General features: G+C 45.7%; 1 protein-coding gene across 2 annotated transcripts in view; it reads left to right on the top strand.

Moving 5' to 3' along the window:
* Nucleotides 1-6,695, top strand: part of UBE2B (ubiquitin conjugating enzyme E2 B) — a 7,000-nt gene extending 305 nt beyond the window's left edge. The window contains exons 1-6 of one of the 2 annotated variants that reach the window (XM_035338834.1): nucleotides 273-412; nucleotides 2,275-2,355; nucleotides 3,108-3,133; nucleotides 4,148-4,237; nucleotides 5,394-5,482; nucleotides 6,126-6,695. In XM_035338834.1, the coding sequence (XP_035194725.1) occupies nucleotides 288-412; nucleotides 2,275-2,355; nucleotides 3,108-3,133; nucleotides 4,148-4,237; nucleotides 5,394-5,482; nucleotides 6,126-6,254 (540 nt within the window). In that variant the 5' untranslated portion in view covers nucleotides 273-287 and the 3' untranslated portion in view covers nucleotides 6,255-6,695. Of the gene's footprint in view, nucleotides 1-272; nucleotides 413-2,274; nucleotides 2,356-3,107; nucleotides 3,134-4,147; nucleotides 4,238-5,393; nucleotides 5,483-6,125 lie in introns of those variants that run through there. The other variant, XM_035338835.1, reaches the window with a different exon arrangement.
* The last annotated feature ends 18,201 nt before the right edge of the window (nucleotides 6,696-24,896 follow it).

Genomic DNA, 24,896 nt, shown 5'->3' with positions numbered 1-24,896 from the left:
CCCCCCCCCCCACCGGCTCTGGGGTGTCCCCCCAAATGTTCTGGGGTCCCCCCTCAGTTCTGTCCCCCCCAAGCTCTGCCCCCCCCCATTTCTGACACCACCCCAGAGCCGGGGGGCGCAGGGCCTGGTACCACCCAGCCCAGGTCCCCCCCCCCCTGCAGCCAGCAGGGATCCCGGTGCCGTACCCCCAGTGCCGAAGCAGTGGTTATGAGTTGGAGGCTTTTAAATGGTAATGGCTCGGGGAAAACGCACCACAGGGCTCGGGGATAACTTACTTCCCGTCTGCCATGCAAATACACAGCCCTAACAGAGCAGGGAAGGAGTTGGCGTGCGGTTTGGGTTGGTTTTTTGGTAAACTTGGCAGCACGTCGTGTGATTTCTCTGGGCCGGAGTGGCTCCGAAGTTGCTGGAGGTGAGTCAGCTTTGATAGCGTCGCTTTTTTTAGCGGAGCTGTGTTACACCAGGACCTGAAAATACATCGGTAAACAGTTGACGTGTATTGCGTGGAGCTGAGCTGCGTGGCTGCCCGGAGCCGCAGGGCCACAAGCGCTGATCGATCCAAGCAGTTGGGATTCGGGAGGTGCTTCTTGGGGTTTATTTGGGTGTTAGTGTTCGGTGGCCGGTGGTCCTTGGTTCCCGTTCAAATCACAACAGGATACTCATTGCTTTTTAATGTTATTAGGCTGCACAGGTGACCAAAAATCAGTGATTCCTTCAGGGAGAAGGACTAGGTAGTGTTTCAAGACAGCATTTGGACTTTTTTTATGATTTTGTGATCTCAGAAGGACTGGCTTGATGATTTTGAAATGTAATGTGGAGAAGACTAAAGCCATGGAGGAGTTTAACCAAGTGAGCACAGCAAAACATGGAACATGTGCACGTTTGTTTATTGAATATTTAACCACTGTAATACCCCAAAACATACTGAGCTTTCTCATGTCAGTTCTCCCCTCCTTCCTACCCCTAAGTTATATTTTTATTTAGCCTTATGTTGCTCTTACCTCATGCTAAAAAACAGACTGTGCGCCATGAACTGTGATTCACTTTGTTAAATATAAACTCCTTTTGCATACTGCAATTGACAAGAGTCGTGGAGGGAGAGCAGACCAACAGATCTTGTATCTGATTTGACTAAACCATCAGAGAGAGAGGTTATTTTTTAAATATATTCCCTGCCAGAAAAGGGGCTGCAAATACATTTCCCCTAACTTTTAAAGGCTTCCAGGCCCTGTTCGGATCAATTTAGCCTCCAGTCTTTGCCACGGCCTCTCAGGAGGCAGACCTTTTGGCAGCAGGGTGCAGACGAGCTTTTTGAATCGATCTGAAACCCGGAGCCATCCTTCGGCCCCGCTGGTCGGGCTGAGCGCTCCGGCATCGTCCCTGGCACGCGGGCTGGCACGGGAGAGGTCCCGCTCCTGCTCCTGACCAAAATAGTAGGTGGTTTGTGCTGTGGGTATTAAGCTGTCCAAACTGCGTGTGCTCACAGCGGGGATGTAAACACAGCTCGGAGGGGATCCGGACTGCACGCTCAGCGTTACCCAGGAGGATGGGCAGCAGGAGGGTGTCTAGTTCATGGAGCTGTCAGTATGCAGCGTGCTTTTCCTAGGCCAAGGGTTAAGGAACTGAAAAGCATTTAAATGCTTCCACTATTACCTTAGAGACAAATGCTTACATTTGTTGAGCTGCTGACAGGGAACAGTGTGCAGGTTTTCCCCCTGCTCCCTCTTCCCTTTCGAAGCAGGCATCTGGCCAGCCAGAACAGGCTCACACCAAAGGCAGCCCCATCGTGCACAGATTTGGGGATGCAGAAAAAGTTGAACTGACAGTGCTCTGCCCTCGGTTCCTGCAAGCATGCCCTGTAAATATCACTGCGTGGTGTGCAGCCCTTGCTTCTGGCTGTAACTTGTGCTCTTCTGCATTGTGGCAGCCAGCAGCAGTTGTTCTTTCTGCTCTTTCATAATTTACTGGGTAGTACCATAAATCCCAGCTGTGGGGCTTTAAGTTACTCTTAGAGTTGACTTTCTTCTCCTGAACACTGAATTCAACCTGTTGGGCTGGCGCAGTGTGTTGGTGTACTACCTGAGACAATCCTGGTGTGCATCACCTCCTAGTTGTGTATTTGGATCATTGCTACTCTGCACGTAACACTTCGGGTGCTCGCTAATTTGGAACAAGAGAAGATTTCTAAGAAGTGGCTGTTAAGATTAAATTATGCTCGCAGGTGGAGGTGTTTCACTTACATAAGGCTTGTCGTTCTCTCCTTGTAATTCTTAGGTTGCAAGAAGACCCTCCTGTGGGTGTCAGTGGTGCACCGTCTGAGAATAATATAATGCAGTGGAATGCAGTTATATTTGGGTAAGAGCTTTGGGTCGCTACCAAGTCCTGCATCAAACGGCTAATGAAACCTGTTTCTTGTGATGTTTTTTGTTTGTTTTATGACGCTTTCTTTGTTTTGTGGATGTATGCTCAGGAAACTTTAAAAATAAATAAATAAATAATGACCAAGTGTGCTGTCACAGTGAAAATTTGTTTTCAGGGGGCAATAAAGAATGCCTAAGAAAGGCGATGAACAATTTTAATTCTTTCCTTTTGCTCAATAATGCTCGCCTGTACTTTAATGAATAGATTATGGAGGAATTGGGTTATGAAAAAGCAGGCTTGCTCTTTAAAAGTACATAAGAGCACCACATGTTCTGGGCTATTAAATCCAGATGTATTAGCAGTGATTGGATTGATTCCCAGGAGAATGAGGTACAGGTTCTATTATATTTATCTATCAGAGGTCCCTTTCTGTAGGGCATATCTTAGATTCTTTTGTAAAAATGAAGTCAGCTTGCCAGAACTTGGCTCATTAATTCAGCTCCAGCCTTACGCGTGGCATTTGTATCGTTTGGGATGATGATGCAGTGGGTATCTTGACTTGCAGATTGATATGGGAAAGTGCTAATTATGGCAGAGTTCCCTGACATTGCCTCTGGATATTTCTCTAAATATTTACATGATTGCATCCCCTTTTGTCTTGAAGAGGATGAGGAAGAAGATACATATTTATTGTGTGCGTTTAGAAGTAATGATCATTATTAACCAGTATTTTTTAAACCTTCCAGGCCAGAAGGGACACCTTTTGAAGATGGTAAGCAGCTAACTTCTATTCCTCCCATCGTTCTTGTAAATGTTGCCAGTGTTAACGTTGTTCTGCTTTGAGAAATAATAGATGTTGGAGAAGTGACAAGCTAAGCAAGGAAAAAGAGTAAAGGAGTAAGGTCTTGTTGGCCCTGAAAATACCGTATTTAAGTGGTGTCCAGTCATAGCAGCTGGTTACACAGCTATGAAGCAATGCTTACATCAAGGCTTGTTTAAACACTCACGTTTTTAGTGGGGGCGGTTGGCCTAATGCTGCCAGATGTTTTCATGTCTCCACAGCTAAGCTCAGCCAGATAGCTGAGCAAGATGCTTTTCTGGTTTTGTCTTTGTAGCATGTTTGATTCATCTCTGCGCTTCTAACTAAGAGCAGGTGAAAAATCTTGAATTGCTCTGAATATAGAACTTGGGGAGGGGAGGGGGGGATACCCGATCTGCACGTAAACAGGGAAGTTGCTGTGTAATGAGCCTCCCTTAAGCATATGAGGAGTAATGAGTTTAATAATTACAGTATTATTGCAATAATCAGCAGCAGATGGGGTTTTCTCTGTGTTGGGTTGGAGGAGTTACAGGAAATTATTCACTGATCCGTAATCAAGGTTTTCAGTGAATCAGTCATGAGCTCCGAAGGCTCAGATTGCTGATTATGAAATTCCAGTGTTTCTTTGCTGGCACCACGGTGCCTTCTTAATGAAACACCTTCAAGTCACCATAGTCCATAGAGCAGGCATATTTGGTCACAGAAACAGGGAGGAGGGCAGTGGGATAACTGATGTTGGACCTAGCTGCTGCTGTTATTGCTGTTACCTGGTAGGAGTTCCATAGTTCCGTTATCTTTTGAAATATCTGAAAAGAAACCAGATCCAATGTGGTTTGTTTGTACAATGGTGGGAAGAAATACTGATTATGGAGCACATGAATTAACTTCTATAGTTAATATAGTTAAAATCCTGGAGGATTTTTGTTGTTTTTATTTGCCTGATTGTGCTTATGTTTGTTTCAACAGGTACTTTTAAGCTAGTAATAGAATTTTCAGAAGAGTATCCAAATAAACCTCCGACTGTTAGGTTTTTATCAAAAATGTTCCATCCGAATGGTGAGTAAATCACTTTTATTTAACCATAATAACCATTAAATATTATGGTGCAGTCATGTATTCTGCAAAGCTCCAGGATGCTCAACAGCTCTCACTCTCAATCCACCACCACCTCCTAAGTAGATGTCTAAGGCAGTAGCTGCTTGATGAAAAAATTGAGAATTATGGTGCTGTTAAGAAGCAGCCATCCGTCTTGTTCTGATCAATACATATCAACGTGTGCGAGCACTGTCAGCAGGAGCTGTGCTGAGGCTGGCACAAAGGGGGAGCGCTGCTGCGGATCCCTGCCCCCTTCCATTCTACAGCACTCCTGTCTGTGCAGACACGTCTCGAGTTGAAGCAGGGAACTGATCAAGCCCAACGTTACTCATTTCTGTCAGGTGAGGTTTCAGCCAAGTCAGTGCCTTCATGGGCTTCCCTGCGCCAACCAGTGCCAGCACAGGAGGCGGGTGAGAGCGCACAGTCACAGGGGAGAGCAGAGGGGAAGGGGCTGACCCTGCCTAAGTTGCGAGGACAGCCTGAGAGAGAGTGCTGTGGTTCCTCCTCCAGCTTTTCACAGGTTTTACCCAGTTCTTGGATGCAGAAAACAGGGTGTATAAGTTGGCATGACAAATCACAGCTTCTTACAAGCTTCTGTGCTAAGACTCCTGAGAGCTATGCAGACAGAAGAACTTGGGACACGCTTTTCAATATTTTCTGTTGTCTGCCTTAGCATCTCTCCTGCTGAGTGCAGTGTGTGTGAAAACAGAGTACAGAGCTCCCCATTCAGCACGTGGTGACTGCGAGAGCCTCGGCTGCTGCAGTGCATCCCATATGTCTCTGCTCGCTGGGAGGCATTACACTGGTCTGAATCTGGGCCTGTCACACAGGAGGAGCAAGAAGCTGAGTCTGGGTCTACAAGTCTGGTGTTAGTGCTGTCATCTTTGGCCCTTCCTTCTTTTCCTCTCAAGTGTTTTATTACTTCCAGTAATAGATCTTCAAAATACAAAGTGTCAAACCCGATGAGATTGTCACGCTAACTGCTGTACTCTGTCCTAATGCAATAATTTAAACACAGACTGAGGTGATACAGTAATTAATTCCTTGAATGGTATTTAATGAAAGAATGTAAAATAAATTTGATCATTTCTAAGTGGTTTCTATGTTGTATTCACAGTTTACGCGGATGGTAGCATATGTTTAGATATTCTTCAGAATCGATGGAGTCCAACGTATGATGTTTCATCTATTTTAACTTCAATTCAGGTAACTTTGCATCTCTTTCACAATTATGTTGTATTATGCAACTAAGTATGTGTAAGTCTTAGCCTCTATTCCAGAATACACACCTTGGTGTGGCTAGCGGGTGTCTGTATCAGGGAACTTCAAATACCTGCAGACTAAGCAGTAGTTTTTTAGGTCAAATAAAGACGAAGGTGCTGACCTAGGTAGTTACTGATTTTGACCTACAGAACTGCCAGTGGATATTTTTACAGGAAAACAGTGATGGTTTGGGTTCATTTTTAACTGTTTTCAGGCAAGATAGGCAAGCAGTTGTAGTATTTAAAGAACGTTTAAAATATTGTAACCTTTTCACAAAGCCTTGGCTTGTGACTTCCTCAGGGAGACCCTACTGCTGAAATCTACTTAATTTGGATTAAGTAAAAATGGTGTGGCACAGTAAAAACACACATTTTCTTTTCTCCTGGGTGATTGGTTTTATTTTTCTACAGTGAAGTTTAGGAGGTATCTCAAGTCCTGAATGATGTTAGTGGTGTAATGGCCAATCAATCAATTAGCATCGTACTGCTAAACATTGAATTTGCAGGTTATAAGTTGTTTTTCCCTGTTCTAAAATGTTCTGAAAATGTTCTAAAATGTGTCACTTCTTGTTCTCTCCTTCTTACAGTCTCTGCTTGATGAACCTAATCCAAACAGTCCGGCAAACAGCCAGGCAGCACAACTTTATCAGGAGAACAAACGTGAATATGAGAAAAGAGTTTCAGCTATTGTTGAACAAAGTTGGAATGACTCGTAACAGCTGCTTCGTTACTCTCCATCCTCATAATCATTATGTACAATTTAACTCTCAATAGAAAGGCTACCAGAAATTTCAAGTGCCACAGCTCTAAGAATTTGCATAAAAACTCATCTGCAAACAGAATTAAGCCCTCCAGTTTAGGAAACTTAAAAGCTTGTGTATCTTGATTAACGTACTTTTTATTGCATGGTATGAACTAAGTTATTGCTACATAAATTTGTAATATATCCTGTTTGTATTTTTTTTCCAAGTGTATAATGTTGGTGTGGAGTTTTCATGACTGAATATACACATTTTGTAAATCTGTACTTTTTCAAATATTGAATGCCTTATTTTTGAATTCTTTAGATTTTTAAATTGGAGAAAAGCACTTAACAAAGTTTTTATATATAAATATTTCATGTAAAACTGTTAAATACATAACCTCAGTGCAAGACATCCTTCTCTCCTTCTGTATCTCTTTCAAGGGGCTCGTTCTCAGTCCGTTTTCCCTTTTGCTACATACTGATTATGCCATGCACCTTGCAACCAAAAGTTAATCCATGCTCTCCTTGTCTTCGCTGTGGATACCTCCACGGCTGAGAGGGTTTGACTTGGTTCTGTGCGTCCTCAGATGTATGAGAAGAGTTTTGGTAGCTGCCACCTTAGAGTGGACAAAAAGATGTAACCCTAAACCAGCAGCAGAGCTGCAACAGCCCCCTCCCAGGCTTCAATAATAAGGCAGCACCTTTTATTTTTCAGGGAGATTCTATTTTACCAAGCTGTAAAGTATTCTCATCTTAATATGTCTTATATTCACATATTGATACTGTAGTATAGTCCTGAGTATCTTCCAATATTTAAACAGCTGTCTCATGAGTTTCCCATGGGCTGGGGAAAAATGCATCACCAACAGCAGAGAACATGACTGGAGAGTTAATGGGAGTTTCTCTTTGGAACCTGGCATCACGTCTGGTTCACAGAGCTGCCAAATATCCTGAAGCAGCTGATTTTAAAGAAGTTTGTTTTGTCTTTGTAAATGTTGATCTGCTGATTTCTTCCTTTATTCTGTGAACCACGGTGGATGTTCATAGTACCAAATTAGGCCTTTTTATCCTTCCAGCAACAAAATTGTAATCCCTTCGTCGTAATTCTAGCCAGCATTACCTATATATTAACTCTCAAATCCCATACGAAAAAAAAATGCAGCTCAACGTTGCCTGAAAAGCAATGAAAGTTTATTTCAGCTGGAAGAGGAAATATTTATTATTTGCCATTGTCATTACTGAAAGCTTATCTGTGTAGATGCAGTGGAATAGGAATATCAATCTGTACCTTGCCTGCTAGTGAAGAATGTTTTATAGGAGCAGTGCTCTTCATTATAAACACTGCACTTGGAAGGCTCTTCAAACGGTTCTGTGCTGGGAGCTCGTGGAGCAAAACCACTGCACCTTAGAATCTAAGAAGTTTTAGAAAGCTGAAGTTAATTTTTAGAGGCTTCCAAATATTAGCACTAAGTAATGCTAAACTAAAATCTTAAAGTCACTTTTAAGTCAGTAAATTTATGTTTAAAAAATCTTGAAGCTCCCTCTAATTGTTAGCAGAGCCCCAGAGGACCCCGTTTGCCTTTTCGTAGCAGTGGTACATAACACAAGCCAGCATCAAGGCAAAGGTGTTGATTACAAATCTAATACCAAAAAGGTTACTGTTTCTAAGAATTAGTCTAAGTTCTGAACGTTTTTCTCACTTTAACCTCCCGTTTCAGTATTTATTCTTCTTCCCTTGATGTGTGTGTGAAGAGGTTTGCCATTCACAGGAGTTCCCATTAATTTGGTTGCTCCTGTACGGCTCAGCGGGGCTACAGACCGATGAAGCTCGGGACGTTTGGTTTTTTTGGGGGGTATCGGAGATGGAACAGGGGCAGGCGGAGGTTCGATCAGGCATCAGTGCCGCCAGCTGTGCCTGAGCCTGGCCAGCCCCGTGGGGCAGCGGCAGCGTTTGGGGGCTGAGGAGCGGGGCGGCAGGGACTGAGAGACCGCAGAGCCCCCCGTGAGGGCTGTGGGGCACAACCGAGCCCCCGCAGCTGCTCCCCGAGCGTTGACAAACGCACACGGAGCGCAAATTAGGACAAAACCCAATTAAAGCCACGAGAATTAAAGCCCCGCGGCAGCAGGCCCCGGCCGGCAGGAAGCGCCCCGCGCAGCCCCCGGAAGCGCTCCCCCGGCGGCTTCCGCGCTCCGCTCTGCCCCGCGCCTCGTCTGCCCTGGAGGAGCGGGGCGGGGCCGCCCCCCCCCCCCCCATTTAGGAGTTAATTAGGCGGTGTAATTGTGGCACCGGGGTGTTGGGAGAGTGGGGTTACCTCAGAAAAGTGCTCGTGGCCGTGGGGACACGGCTCCTCACGGGGTTTGGCTGACTGACAGCAAACAGTTCAAAACCACGTTTGCCCTGCGGGTTCCCAGTTACAGACCCCAAATCGCTCTGGAATCGTGTTTAATTACCCACCCGTTACCCACCCTGGTGCTGCTGTGACACGCCGTGACGCACACACACACCCGTCCCTCACCAATTTTTGCAGGTGCACAGGCAGAGGTGCGGAGACTTGGCCCTGGGCAGCCCGCTCCGGTAGTTGGCAACCCTGCTTAGAGCAGGGGGGTGAAACTGGGTGATATTTCGGGCCCTTTTGCACCCAGGCCATCCCATATTTCTCTGATTTAGCTGCCCTATGTGCTCAGGCAGCCCATAGCAGGCCTGTGGGCACATTGCCATAGCCAGGCTCCGAGCAGCGCTGCCTCCTGCATGCCAGCACTGCTGCCGGTCACAGAGGAACCAAGCACCACCTGCTAACACCGCTTCCTTCAGGTCTTGGTTCCCCGAAGATGTCTCATCCAAACCCAGTCCCAAGCCGCAGCGACGAGCCTCAGATCTCCACGAATGTGATTAACGAGCTCGTGTGCGCGGCCCCGCCGGGATTCCTCGCTGCCGGTGTGGGTAATTGCAGAGTCGAGGCCCTGGGCTGTGAGACGTGAAGGAATCACAGCTCGAGGTGGTGTGTCTGAAGCTTCTTTGTGGGAGGTTTCGTATTAATAGCCAATTAATTCAATGTGTCAAACAAACAAACCTCTAAATACTTGGAGATTAGGAGCTCCCTAATAAAAAAAATACAGGAAGAAAGGAAGATTGCCCGGTCCTTACACTGGCATTTAGATACTCAGAATAAGTAGGTAGGAGAATATAGACAGATAGCAAAACACTCTGTGTTTTGCATGGCAAGGTTCTGTGAAGCTCTGTTGCTGCATATCCAAATGCAGAAGAGACGAAAAGAGCCTTATCATCTGGCCAGACTTCCCTACCTAGGGCTTTTATTTGAGGGTTTTACTGTTTGTGGAAACTGTCCCAGGCAAATACTGTGCCTTATTTGTTTAGAGTTGTTTTTTTGGAAGAGGAAAGATGTAATCAGCAGACAATATGCTATACTGTGTGACTTGGCAAGGAGGCATTCTCCACCTCTCCTTTTGATGGTGCTCCACAGTGCAAAAAAGAATGAAAGGCTCATTGGACTGCAAATGGGAAACGAGTGACCACGAGACTGAAGATTAGCGCGGCTCAGGCATTTGTTTGTGTGGTGCCCCAGTTCAGGTCTCTGCTCCAGCCCTCTGCTTTATTATTTAAGTTTCTGGATAAAACAATTATCTGGCCTTCTTTTCCTGTTTCCATTAATCTTTCTAACAGAAGAGCTTCAACAGAGTACAAACTACTTTTGTTCCCCTGTAGCATTAAAGTATTCCCCTGGGAAGTACGAACGTGGGTTCAGAATTCCTCAGGCGAGAAATAAACTCAGGCTCTTGACTGCTGAAGAAATGCACCAAAAAAAAAGAGGTTGGTGGTGCCTCCCCCCGTGTTCTGAACGCCCTGACTTGGGCCCATGAAGACCGGAGAAGCTCGAGGCTCAAGGCATTGCCCTCCAAACAGGTATCCTGCTGCCCTGCTCCAGGCAACTGAGTGCACTTCGATCGATCACACAGGTTCTGTTTCAGGGCACCTGACGTGGTCAGAAGGCGTGAACCCGAGTGTTGTGCTGCTCACTGCTACGAACCCTCGCTGGCATCCAGCTCTGGGGCCATATGGAAGGCATGCAGCCACGGCGCTGAGTGATTCAGGATGCATTTTTTTTTGTTGTTTATTATAAGCTTTGGGGATAAAAACAGCCAAAACCTGGGACACCAAAGGAGAATTGTATGTTGTTACGTGTGTGTGGATGGTTTTGTCAAACATGAGCCTTCTTCACAGTTAATCTCAAGATGCTCTTTTTATTATTATTTTTTCCCAATCTCCTACATTAAAACAGAGAAATATACAAAAATCCATTGCCTTGATATTAAAAGACATGGTGTAAGAAGCAAAGGAAAAAGGAGGTAAAGCTAAAAACAATATATATATATATAAAACCATATGCTTCTCTGTTCCTCAGATTGCGCTGAATTCAAAGGACAGAAGCTGTTCTTTTATAAAATAATGTACCTTGGATAATGCGTGTGTGTGAATGTACATAGAGGAAAGCTTTTTGAGTTGATTGTTTTAGAATCTTAAAAAAAAAGGTAGTAATATTGAAATTAAGTGGATCTTAGGATTTTTTTGTGTGTATGTGTGTAACATTGTTATTGCACCTTGAGTTGGTCTCATCACAGCTGCCATGAGCAGAGAACAAAAAATGCCTAGAACTTTTTAGACTCTGATAATGACTGTAATTAGCATCACAAGGCTGTGGAAATTGCAATATTCCCTAAAGGTTTCTTGTCATTCTCCCATGTTTCTGCAGTGGAAATGGAGATTTTAAAACAGGATATCTACTGTGTTTGGTAGAGTCCCACTACTGATAGTATTCCAGCCTCCATGGATGTGCGAATCCGTTCTTAACACTTGCGTCAGAATGAAATTCCTGAGCTGGTCTGTGTGAAAGCTGCATCCTGCCAGAAAGTAAAGACACTGCTCCTAACCAGGATACGTTGTTCAGCATCCGAAATGAAGCCTTTTGCTTTATGATGTGGTCAAAGCACGTAGGGATTTTTTTTTCTGAGCTGGTGAAAATGTTAGTAAAAGAAAGCGCATTTTAAAGTCCCAGCATGAGAACGTTTTAATCAGGAGCTCGGTGATGTCATAAAGTAAATTATTTTTACCCTTATGCACGTGCCAGGGCTGGGTCAAACCGCAGCATAAAGGCGGCATTATGGTATCGCCGTGCTGACTGATTTATTGGAGGCCTCGCTGTAGAGGCCGGTCGTGTCGGCGGCGGATGGGCTTCGCCGCCGAGCCTCCACCTGTAGCACGGAGCAATCAGTCCTCAGCCCGCGCCGCTGAAAAGATCTTGTGTTCCTGTCCTTGTTTGTTAAATTTGGGTCATTACCTGCTGTGGTTGATTCATTCCCAAGCTGAATACTTTTGGCAGCTGCCAATCTGGTGCACGTACCGAAGGCTGAACCGCGGGGCGGCGGAGCTGGGGGGTGCTGCAGCCCCAGCTAGGGCACGGCCGCTCCCCTGGGATGGGGCACGGAAGGGAACCTGAAGTGTTCACCATTTGGCCAGAGCAAGGTCACCCCGAGCTTCTGCGACCCACCTTGGTTTTTATCCTAGATAAGCCCTTGCTTACAAATCTCCAAACAGGTCCTGAGTTGAACTTGAGTTCAGTCTCAGCATCGGGTTATTAATAACAGCGTTCGTTATTGTCACCACCCGTCATTTATTACATATGTTTTGGCTAACTCAGCCTTGGCTGGGTGAGAAGGGAACAGTATGAGTTCGGGCTGGCATCCAGGGCCCTGCCACACAAATACGCACAAATACGATGTCCAGTAAATGTAAATGTTGCCATTTTTAATACTTCGTTTTAGTGCTATTGTGATGGGAGAAGAAGGAATTTGGTTCTGAACTATGGTACTTCACACAGACTGAGGCAGATTGTCTTCGATGGCTGACCAAACCCGGGAAGAAGACAGAAATGCCATCTCCTTTGAATTAATTATGAACCACACAGCTCTTGCTATTATCTGTTTACACATTATTGGCCTTGTGATGTGCTGGTGAGAGATTTCCTTTCACTGTCTGGTCTAAATGTACTTTAAGTCCAATTTCATTTAAAAGACTGCTCGCTTTACTTGTTGAAAGGGTCATTGTGTTAGTTATTACAGTGTTTTCTTTGTGCTCACTTTTCCCAAATTCCAGTAACTATTTTGTAGAAAAGTTTGAAAGTGAACTTTTGATGCCTGTGAAAGCTGCTTCATTGACTTTATTGACTCCAGAGCCTGAAGTTCTTTATCCACGGAGATCTTTAAAAGGACACTAAAAAGTTTCAGCCAAAGCTTATAGAATTTGGTACTTATGGTTAAGTATTATAGGCCCAATGCTGTTCCCATGGAGACCTACAGGAATTTTTCCATTGAATTAAGTGGTAGCAAAGCATACCCTTTATTGAGTGGGATAAGGAGTAAACTGGGGAACTCAATTTGTTGTTACTGGGTTTGTTTGCGTGCTTGCTCTTCCGCAGAAAGAAATAAGCCAGGAGAAATTACTGATATTTGCATTGCGATTCATCTGCTTTCTGCTCACCGTGTTCGTAGATAAGGCTGTGTCTGTGGTTACAGAGCAATAAATAGCCCGAGAGGCAAAGGCAGAGCTCTCTGTTTCACTCACGGCTCGCATCTTTCTCTGGAAATCCGGGTGTGAGGAGCGCGTTGCAGTCCTGCACCCACCGCCTGTCAGGAGGTCAGCAGAGCTGCCCTGGGCGCTGTCAGCGGGACCCGGGGTCTGGGGGCTGAGCACCACCCGCTCGTAAGGGCACTGTCATGTAAATTTATTAAAACACTAACTTGTTAGCAGTGAAATCCCAATTTCTTACTGTTATACAAAGAAACCCCAACTCTACCCACGCTCAGAGAGAGTTTTTCCCTTCTGGAAGTTTGGGCTTCAGCTCAAGGAGTTGTCACAAGTCCCTGGTGGGCCCGGCCACGTCCCCGGTGGGTGCAGTGCTCCAAGGGAGGTCTCTGCCTGTGTTCTGAAGCACGCCTAGGGCCGGGTCCTGCAAATACTGCCTCTGAAAATCCCTAGTAATTTACTTGGGAAGAGAAAACAGAGGGCTAACGTTGTGCAACGTGGTGCTCAATTTAATTTATGTATTTGTTGTTTGGTCGGAACTGTCAGGAAGTCCAAGACTACTGAAGTCAACAGATTTCTGATTGATTCAAATGGGTGAGGATTCGGTCCATAATGAACTCCTTTCATTTTGGATCACTGTGAGATTTCTCATGTTCTTTCTGAGGGCCTTATGACACATTCACTCCATCCTTGCCTGAAACAAAGGGAAATTATACTATCATAGTCTCCCTTTAAATATTTTCTATTTGACGGCCTACTGAAAAGGCTCCAGAGGCAAATTCTTGGTTTAGAAGTTGCTATTTATGCCTAGACACATCTGAATGTCGTTACGCTATGAATGTGCTGGATTGCTTGCCATTTTCTTTGTAAAGATGTACGAGTCTAGAGAGAGAGTGCGTTATTTTAAATTAACTCGAAGTAGGCTTCAACCTCAGGGTTCTGCTTGTTGCAACTGGCTCCCTTGGTAAAAATACATAACGACACAAGCATCACCACAAGTAAAAATCGCACGTGTTGGTGCTATAAAAGCAATGTGGAAACACGTTTGCAGTGCGTGGTCTTGGGCTCTTGTAGCACGCCGGTACTGGAGGTAGTAATGAGGGCGTCGCAGACCTCTGGTCATGGCCAGGAGCCTGCACGAGCAGAGCCAGCGTGGTGGCCTCGTTCCAGGGGCCTTTGGTCGCAGCGTGAGGGAGGTGATGACAGGGAATGCAGTCAGGCACACAAGTAGAAATAACAAAATGATAAGAACCGCCAAGATAGTTGGCTCCCTGTTCCTAATCGACTCTTTAATAACTAAATAGACAAGTTTGGCAATCCGAACACTTTGTTGGAAAATATATATAATTACAGAGTTGTGCACAGCTGAGGAAAGAACCCAGATTGTCCTCGGCACGTTTTCAGCTCCAGAAACAGGCTACACGGTACGGTTTTCATAGACCAGGTGATTTCCCCTCCACCTCTATTTTTGTACCATTCCATCATTCTAAAAACAATCTCAGGAGTGTTCTAGAGTACCAGCAGTTAAACTGCTACATGGTTTGTTCTTTCTTAGAACCTCAATCTTCTTACCAAGCAGACAGAAGTTACGGAGGACCAGCATGACAAGCAGCCTAGCTGTCATCCCAGCTCTCATCCACAGTCATCAACGAACCTTGCACCTCTGCGCAAAGAAGGATGGACTCCAAACTCTTGTAGTTAGTCTGCCGTGCTGTCTTGTGCAGGTGTTAACTGCAGGTGTTAAATAAAGGATTTTCTAGTCTTTTCCGAGGCACAGATCCATGCCAACCACAAGACTTGTTGTCCCTGAATTCAGTGGGGCAGGGCAGGGCTCATGTTAGGGAAATGCTGGGCATGTGTGGGTACAAATCGTCAAACCCACCCTGGAGACCGAGGGTGGGAGCGCACAGCCACGAAGTGTTCGGCACAGGGCAGCTAGCTGTGCCACCGGGGCAGGTTGGGAACTCGAGAGGGGAGTTTGGGCAGCATCTTCAGGGACATTTCACCTCTAAACCTATTAAAATAGAGGTCATCTGTATACAGGAGAAGAGGGAAACTCCTCGGTTTTACATCACCGCAAAGCGTGCCAGATGTCATTAGATATCTGCGTATCAGTTTATCCAACTTAATTGTCTTACTGCTGACTGCACGGTTCCATTCATTTTCAAAGGACGCAGAAAACACTTCAAATGAACGATCAAAGGAGTATTTTACTCTTTTCAAATTCGGAGTGTGGAGCCTATGAAACATTTATGCAGGAAATGAAATATTAGGGCCTGACAGATATCTCTAACGTCACTGCGTAAGCAGGTTATCTGGAGATTTCTAGTACAAACAATCCAGCGCTCTGATGAATACATGAGCAATGCCATTACAGGGGTTTGGAGGTAAGGTCACATTGGTGTAGAAGTTCCAGACACTTCAACAACTCTAAAAAAGCCTGAAAATTAACTATCTATTAAAATGTGTGCTGGCAGTGAAATTTACATCTTTCTTCATCCCTGTGTTTCTTAGCCAAAGAGCAACAGAGCATTTTGGTTTACAGTGTAAATAGTGTCGTGGTTAGCAGGGGCTAGGAGAATGAGAAAGGCATTGCATGGCAGCTTAGCTTGTAAGGAATTTTGCAACTAGATCAGGAAAATGCTGTGGTCCTGCGTGGAGCTCGGTGACCATAGCTTTGTGTTTGTCGTTGTTTTTGCGTATGAAGTTTCTCTGGGATTTTGACACTATTTCACTCAGCATTGTCATCAAAACGATGGAGACCGTCTCAGTTAGCTTAAGTGGTTTGGAGCTCTGAGACCTTCGATGGTAATTACATTGCTTCAAACGTCAAGATCTTCAAAAGCATATCACTTCTGGTGATATAAACCTAAGCAGCTTAGGCGATATAAACCTAAGTAGCTTAATAGCTTCACGATGCCATATAATGTACTGGGAATCTCCCTGCGCAGAGAATCTGATAGGGGAAATCTGAGTCATGGTGACAGCTTTAACAAACAGGAAGGCTGCGAAGTGAAGTGAGTGTGTGGGGAGCTCGGAGTAGGTGAGCTGCTGATCTGCTATTTATAGAGGCGCCGAGAGGCTCGGAGGCAGCAGCTCCAGGCGGGGACACTGCCGGGTGCTCCACGGAAATTATTCCTCTTCAGAGCTGCAAGAGAGACAGAATTTGTAGCTGGCATAGCCTCAGAGTGCCCTGATTGTACAAACACGCGGACGTGCCACAAAGGCAGCTTTTGATGAGAGCCTGGAGTGTAGCACGTTTTAGCCACGCGGACTGCTCAATTTTATCTGTCTGTTCCCTTGCGAGCTTGTTTTATTTCAACAGCGAAAGAATGAAATGATGCTGTGTGCCTTTTGAACCGTCTGAGCCTTTTCACCACCAGCAGTTTCCTCTTATTATTATAGGCTGTAATTCTGGAATTAATCTGCCCCGGTTTATTTACTGGAAGATTCTCTCTCTTGTCGACCAATTCGGTAAACAGAGTTACAGGGCTTGAACACAGTGACATTTTCTTCGTGCAGGATACAGAATCCAGGTGCACCCCCTGACCACCAGCAGCCTGAAGCAGAGCCAAGGAGCCCGTCTCTGTCTCGGCCAAGGGCAGGGCAGCGTGGTGCTGGCGGGTGCTGGCCCCTCCAGCTGGGATCTGGCGGTCCCTGCGCCCCCGTCACTTCAGTCAAAGAGCCATACATACAATTTTCCTAATAGAAGGAAAAAAAATCCAGTTAAAAGAAGCTATAAACAGCCATTATAATCCTGCAAGCAGGTTGGAAGTCTTGCCATGAAATATTTTCTCATGAAACATTTTCTCCTAAGATATTTCCCGTCTTTCTGTCAGAAGAAAAAAAAAACACACCACATTTCTATCCCTAAAGTCAATGAATCTAGCTCTGCCTCCGGCTAGAGCCGTGTGTCCATCAAAGTCCGGGATCAATGTCATGCTTGTTTCATGGATCCTGAATTGAGGACTTAGGGCCCGGCTCTGCGAGTCTGCCTGGTCTTAAATCCTGATGAGTTCACCGAGCGCTGAAGGAGCTCATCACCTCAGAGGATCAGGCAGGTATTGAAGGCAGTGGAGCCGCTCTGAAGCCCATGTCACACGCTTAGAAAGGTCAGTTACATATTTACAAAAGCCCATCAGAGCTGAATTGTGCCCTGATTGAGATTACGCCGGGAGCCAGGCATGTGACCGTGTTGCTGTTCGCATTATTCCCCGAGAAGGTAAAATTCAGGCGTTTATTTTTCCTGTTTTCACACAACACAAAGCTAGCAGGCTGATTTGTATTCAACTGCTGCATATTGAGGCTGGTCATCAGTCTTGTAAATGCTAGATAGGAGGAACAGCTATAGCAGAGAAATATTTCCCCTGCTTTAGCAGAGATTCCAGCTGTAGCCCTCCAACACTTGATAACCCAGAGCAGGAGCGATGTGTCTGGCCTCCTCTGCCCCACACTTCCAGTTATTTATGCTGTGATGTGCAGGAAGGAGGGAGACGTGTGCAATCTCCATTCTTGTTAACAGGGATTGTGCACCTAATTCTCCGGGCATTGTACTGAAAATGAACAAGCGGGATGTGTTCTGCATCAGCAAAAAGGCTGCCTCGTTCAGCTGGAAGGAGGACGTGCGCTATAACTTAGGAGTAAAGAAAATCGCTGTAAACGATTTCTTTAAACAGTCTGCTAGGTTTTTTCCCTAAATTTCTGCTGAGAGTGAAGATTCTGCAGCATTTTTTTCCTCCTTTTTCCTACCCAATTGCTAACCTTTCAGTTGCATGCGTTTCTGCTGCTTCCAGCACTTTTCATTCTGATGGCAGTTTTTCATCTCCTCACTAGCTTATGGCTAAAGCAGTCCCTCTGACAGGCATTGTGGTTATTTACTCCCCAGAAAAATGATTTGTTCCCCCTCTCTCTCATCCTCGGGGGAAGGGTTTCCTCCTGTCTCCCCTCGACAGATCCATCCCCCGGTTCCCCCACGTCATACAAACGTCTTCTCTGCAGGTGTAAACACCGGGCGACAGCACCTTTGTGAGGTGTTTTCAAGTTATTCTTAGTTCATACGTTGCTTAAATCAGGCCTGGAATTTTCCCGGCTGGGTGCTCAATTAATAAAGACGCACTGGTGTGCACAGGCGTGATTACGGGAGTAATTCGTCGACTTGCTCTGTCTGAAAGCTGCCGAATGCTTCAGCGAAGTGCCATGAAGTACTGTTAATTGCACTGCCGAGACTCAAAACAAATGGGAGGAATGGTCTAAGCTACACAGCAGGTCACTAAAAGTCCAAATGCACGTGGCCTGCTTCGGGCCTGGGCTTAAAGAGTCGGCAAGGAGCACCCGGGTGTCATTTATTGTTATAACCTTCTGTCCTGGGCGCAGGCGAGGATGCTGACCTGGGTGACAGGCGGAGGAGATCCGTTCCTCTGTAAGGAGTGGAAAATCTGCAGCAGGAAGGAGTAAAGACAAATGTGTAAGTGCTGCTAAGAGGGGACGTGCCTGGTGGTGCAAGCAGCCGCGACTGCTGGGTGCAGGCACGCTGCGGGGCTGGGGGACCACCCTTAACGGGGAGCCCGGGCGGCGTCCCGCAGAGTGAGAGCGGAGGCTGAGCGGTGGTGTGGGATCTGAAGGGCCTGCAAGTGCCCGGAGACGTTTAATGCTCTGCTTGAATATATGCCTGGGCTATCGAGGAGTAAATGCCCTGTGGTTCTTTTAGACGTTCCCCTGAGAGCCCTGTACATAGCGTGCTTGTTCAGTCATTATTCCTGAAGGGTTAAACTATAAACTGAAGTACCCTTAAGTGCGGAGCTCAAGTGAGGGTGGTTTTCGAGTACCCGGCAGTCTCACAGCGGCTGGAATGCCAGATCTCATTCCCTGCTGTAATGCTGAGCCCCTGCGCAGGGCTGTGGTGGGTGCCTCAGAGCCCATCCACAGCAGCACCTCGGCCTCTGTCGGCCCCGATCCCGCCCAGACTGATCGGAGGCAGACTAAGGACAGCCACCTGCCTGAAATGAAAAGTGGTCTTTACATATTAAATCATAAAGCCACTCAGAGTGCCACCGCTGCTTGGATTTTCCACTTTCCAGGGACAGGGTCTCAGCCCTCACGGGCTGTAGGGCTGCTCCAGGAATTAATAATTATACGACGTCTGGTTGCTGCACTGCTTGGACAATTCTCACGTTTCTTCCTATGCATGAGCATGTGCAGGTAAAACACAGCCTGCAGTTCAAAGCTTCTAAATTCTACCAAAATCACCGTGCCTGAATTTGGTGCTGGCTGGGCATTCCTGGTAGGCAGAGGGCTGTGGGACGGGTGTGAGAAGTGACCCTACAAAGCCGGGAGGAGCAGAGGTCCCCGCTGGCCATTTCCAGCTGATGAACATAGCGTACCACTTAGCAGCCTTATTTTGTGCCTGGTGCAGACGAGCGTGGCCAGACCTACTGAGATCTTCATTGCATGCTGTCACCTCTCTGGTGGTTTTGTACACAGACGTCCATCCTGCACGTGGATGCCTCTCCCGAGCCCTGCCCAGGGCAGGTGGCTGTGGCCCCACAAGGCTCGGATGGTTTTGTGACTTCTTGCCTCGACCCAGGGCAGGACAAGCTGCCTTGTTCCTGCAGGATGAGTCCCAGACGGGACTGCTTGTGAGCAGGGTGAAGGCACATTATCAGCAGCCTCGAGTCTCCTGTGAAATGCCAAAATGATCTTGAGATGGGAGATGAAGACAGCTCTTCCCTACAGCTCTGTGTAAATAGATAAAACGCCGTGCACAGCCTTGCTTCGTCATGCAGGAGGCCAGGGAAGCCAAGCACAGCTGGGGTTATGCCTTAGGTTAGACCCGTCAGACATCAGTACGATCTCAATGCAGATGCATCTACAAGAGCTGGCTCTCGGGTTGTATCCAGTGGAAAGGATGGCTTTCCTTTTCCATCTGGGGGGGTTTACTGCAGATTTAAACTCCTAGCCTGAAGAATTACCTGTGGTGTGACTGCATTCTCCAGGACATCCATGCAGATCGAGCAGTTTTCTTCCTTTATTTTTGTCTGCCTCGTCATCTGGGGGTTCTGTTTTCGCCTTCGGTCTGGCAGCTCCGTGTTGTAAAGGAAGTCTATTTGTTGAAGTACCTATGTTGTTGCAGTCTTTTCATCATGTTTGCTTTCCTTGTGCAGAATGTGTGTTACTGCTGGGATGATTCTACAGTTACTGTTCATTACTAATTATTAATCACCCAGTAGAAATAAAGTAGTTCTTTCTTTGCAACCCTGGGGATAAATTTGAGAACATCAGATTTATTTTTTCCAAACTAGTGTAGACCTATAGTTTTTGTGTTGGCCCCAGGTTTTCATACTGCAGACTTGGCCAGTCAAGCATGCAAAATCCGGTGAAATAAACCCCAGAGACCCGGTCTGAAATGTGCCTTTCACTGTCCAGAGTTCTCTTCTGCCCAGACTCAGCACACACGGCTTCACAATGATTAATTACTCTAAACCAGGTATTGAAAAAAGCGGAATGGATGGACTCCATGAAAGCACACCCTTTAAAAGCATTACATTTATTTTCTTGTGGTGCAAACTGTCGGTAATCAAATTTCCATTAGCCAGTGATGGGTGTGAACAGACAAGGAAAATACTGAGTCAACAGAATACCAATTAGAGATCTGCGAGTATCCTGCTGTAAATACGGCAAAGAGGTAAGGAGATACGTTCCCAGGAGGCTGACCTTCTAATGACTAAGCATGAAAAAAGTCCTTTTATTTTTCCTCCTCCTGAGCATCATCCTCTGCTTCGGGGTGTGCCAGCAGATAAACCAAGGGTGTCTGGTCAGAGCCCGTAGCAAGGATTTGGCATGGGCAGAAAGAGGGAACAAAACTTTTCTCAAGTGTCCTCTGAAGACAGGAGGAAAAGCGTTTTGCTTTGTAAATTGGCCTAGTTGATCTTGGTCTAAAATTGCTCTAAAGTCATGGAAAAGCTTAGAAGTACAATAAGTGCTGGATCTGTGGTATGTTCCCTCCATTTCCTCCTGTTTTGGATGCAGGGTGCAGTTACAGGTGGTTGTTGGTGCCGGCTGAAACCTTAACCCCTCATTGTGAAAACATGAGAAGCAGCAGCCGTCCTAGTGCCGGGGGGCAGGAGGCTTCAGGTTCTCCTGACCCAGAAGACCAGGTAATCAGGAAAAGTAGTGCTCGATCCACCCTGACTTTGTTACAGTCATAATGCCTTTTTCAGTCACAGAACTTTCCCGGTTTTCAGCTCAAAACTGTGTCTTAGCTACATCGCACGCAAGTTGTGAGATTTAATTAATATTAACGAAGCATATTATGGAAAGTTAACCATAGACAGGAGATTCTTTAAAAGGTGAAATCATAATAATAATGATCAGAGTGTCTGTGTTGCTTGGATACTGAGAGCTGTCCTGCTCTGCTCCTCGCTACTTGCGTTTCATTACAGTCATTTCCCCCCACCTTGTGGGAAAGGAGTTTTAAAAGAGAGAAATTATTCCGCTGACAGTCATGACTACAAAGAAAATTATTTTTTTCTGAGCTTTATTTTTTATTTTTTTTTTTTGAATTTGGTCTTAGGTCTGCCAGCTGAAGGCCACACAGATTTGTTAGCGATAGTCCACCGAAAGAGTCATAACTGGCAGGCTGTCCCGGCTGGTGTAGAGCACGTTGCCTGTTTGTTTGCTTGTTTGTTGGGGGAGCATCTTTCAGCGCTCCTCATTACTCATTTTTCCACTCTTGTCTTCAGAATTTTTGGGAGCGGTTCCCAACCAGACGACGCATCTGCCAATCCATCCATTTCCCAGCACAGACCTTGGCCATTAATCTGCAAACGCGTGCCTCGTCCATTCCAGCAGCTCCACGTATTCCACAGCTTTTAGGTACGGCCTTGAAATAAAGCAACTGCACACTCTTGAAAGACCTGCAGCACAAGTACACAAGCTTAAAAATAATCATGAGTGGCGTATTCAGCTAATCAGGAGTTCCGATTGTCTAGGTATCAAATCAGGCGTATTTAGTAGAATAAAGCAGGTAGTCACCACTGGAGCCTGATTACATTTTTTTTAAGAGTGCTGCCTGATTAGATTAAACCTTGTGCCATTTACGGCTGATTTGGAGTAAATGGGAAAAATCAGAGCTGGGACCCAGACACATGAGCTGGTCCGAATTTTGAGAATGAAAAATTCCGGACTCAAAAGCAGACCGAAGTCGTATGTCCTTGGTACTGAGTTCACCTGAAAGAAAGATAAAGTGCTGAAACTGCGAGTGGTGTAGAGGCACACAGAGATATGCATAAGAAGATATTTCATCAGTCCCTACAGTTTGCGATCCGGCATCTTTGCAGGTTAGCACATGTATTCTGTTTAAGCCTTTTGATTAATTACATAGTACCAAAAACATACATATTTATAGCTAGCAGAATTAGATAAATTCTCCAGATGTGGCTTCCTTTTAGTCAAGTAGAGATGAATGCAGATCAAAGCCTTTGATCTTTACCCTGACTAAAACTCGCTGCTGACACAAGCCTCTGGAAAACCACGCAGTAAGGGGAGCTGACCACTCTGAGCTTTGATACAGGAGCAGCTGAAACAAAACCTGTGGGAAAAAAAAAAAAAACTTCACGGAGGGTATGTCTATGCACACCATTGAGTCTCTGCTAGTGGAAGTGGAAGGCAGTAGTCAATGAACCCTTTCTCTTAAACAACGCCTTTAAATAGATTGATTTTATGCCCCGGCCCAGAAATGATTTAAGACTTTTCAGTGCATGCGTATCCTCTGTGATACACAGAACTGGCAGAAAGTGTCATCGTGAGCTAGTTTATAGCCTCAATTAAGGCTATTTCCATTGCTCCAGATGTGTAAAGCAGACTTATAGCTGAGTTCCTGGTATAGTGAAATCCCTGGTGTGTCCTAGGATCAGCACTGCCAGTTCAATGATATCTTCTTCATGACCCTTGGAAAAAATGATGAATAGCCAGAGAACTGCAAACTCAGACCGAACGCTTGAGAAGTCGTAGCCAGCTAGAGAGAGAGCACAGTCTGAAACCCTTATCTTGTACCACTGGCAGCCACAGCTGCAGAGCCATGCGGAACACTGTGGGACACCTCTGCCTGTCTCTGCAGCTTCGTGAGCCAAACAGCGCGGCCATAAAACCACCCAGCTCTTTGGGGTTTTTCCAGGAGAGCTCTGACTCACGTGGACGGGGTCATGGGCTGTTCCCTGAGTTTTCTCGTACAAATGACACTGATACTGCACAAAAATCCATGTATCTTTTGATTCAGACTTGCCAACATCAGAAGAAAAAACATATTTGAGGGCATAATGCACTAGGTGACCCACAGTGACCCGAACAAGGGCCTAAAACCTACAGGAAAAAGGGTTATTAGGAAGGAAGAAACAAGGAGAGTAAATGGGCTGCTCGTCCATCCAAGGGGAAAGCATAAATGGAAAAGGTAGAAAATCAAATGTAGCTACACAAGGCATCAGGGATAACAAGAAATGATTCTTAAACCCATTAATAACAGGAGGAGGAGCAAATTAAAGATTTGTCAGTTACTTCGTAGACAGGAAAAGCTCCTCATCAATTAAAACAAAAAGAGTTAAAGTCTTTTTCTCCAGTCTTCAACAAGAAGTAAATGGTGAACAAGCACCTACCACAATACTAACAAACAAACAAAAACATTTCAGCCTAGATTAGGGGAAAAACAGGTTAAAGAGTACTTGGATAAATCGGAGCTTTTTGAATTGGCTGGGGCTGATTTAATCCTAGAGTACTGGAAGAACTGGCCCTAGTAATCTCAGGAGTATTGATGGTGTCTCTGAATTCATGGAGGCTGGGCTGATACCAGGAGACTGATGTATTGCTTATCTTTAAAGGGTGGGAGAGGTGAGAGGAAAAGGAGCAGGAGAATTGTACAACAGTCAGCTTACCCTCAAAATCCAGAAAAATGCTGGAACAAATAACCACAAACCTGGAAAATAAGAAGATGAGCAACAGCCAATACAGATCTGCCAAGAACAAATCATGTCAAAGTACTCTAATTTCATTTTAAAGACTAACAGACCATGTGGATAGAAGGAAAACATTAGATGTCAAATTTATTGACTTCTGTCAGGCTTTTGACACTGGTGATATTTTGCTTTTTCTCCCCTTTTAGCCTTTTCCTTTCTTTTATAATTCCTTTAAAAGATGATCTAGAGGAAAATTAAAATCTAGCATTACCCACTTTAAAGCATCCTTTCAAGCTTAACGATCCAATGTAATGTGTAAAACACAAGGCAAACATCAGAATTGGTGAAGGGTACCAGGGCAAGCTTCTTCATACCTCTCAAAAACTAATCTGGGGGGCTCAGATCACCTCTTAGGTGACAAAGTCCTCGTGTCCTTGCTGCCAGTGAATGCATGGAAAGAGGAAAGCTTTTCCAGTGGTGTTAAGGTTTTGCCTTGCCCTTCCAGCTCAGCCTTGGAACCTCTACAAGGATATCTGGGATCAAAGGGACATGTACAGCCCCAAAGGTCCCTGCTGCTCCTCACCAGCTGAAAAAGCTGGCCACCACCAGAGATCACCACTTTCCTCTGCAACAATTCATCTGTCTGGAAGAAAGGAGCTCAGGGAGAGAAATGAAGATGTTACACGTGTAATAATATTTCACAGTTGTGCACTAGTTTTCTTCCTGATGTGCTCAGGGGGGGCGGCGCTGCCGAGATGCCGTGCCCTCTGCTGCGGAGGACCACAGCCGGCTGGCCTGCAGGAGAAGTTGTTTGCTTGGAGGAAGGACATCCCAGGAACCTTTTACCTTCAGGTGGTCTCAGAAAATTCCCAGGTGGAGCTCATCTCATGCAGTGATGACAGGTCTGCTGTGGACACGTCCAGAGGACAATTTCCCCCCCTCTGAAGATCGGTATCTCGGCCTCTCCGGCCTGTTGGCCAACTGACACCCAGACAGATAAAGCAAAGCAAGACAGATCCTGTTGTAAAAGAATACCCAGGAACTCGGCTTATCATGTGGTGAGATGATTGCA

This window comes from Oxyura jamaicensis, chromosome 13, assembly GCF_011077185.1.
Source record: "Oxyura jamaicensis isolate SHBP4307 breed ruddy duck chromosome 13, BPBGC_Ojam_1.0, whole genome shotgun sequence".
In the NCBI taxonomy this organism is placed as follows: domain Eukaryota; kingdom Metazoa; phylum Chordata; class Aves; order Anseriformes; family Anatidae; genus Oxyura; species Oxyura jamaicensis.
The sequence above is the reverse complement of the archived record's forward strand: the minus strand, read 5'-3'. Positions and strand labels throughout refer to the sequence as shown.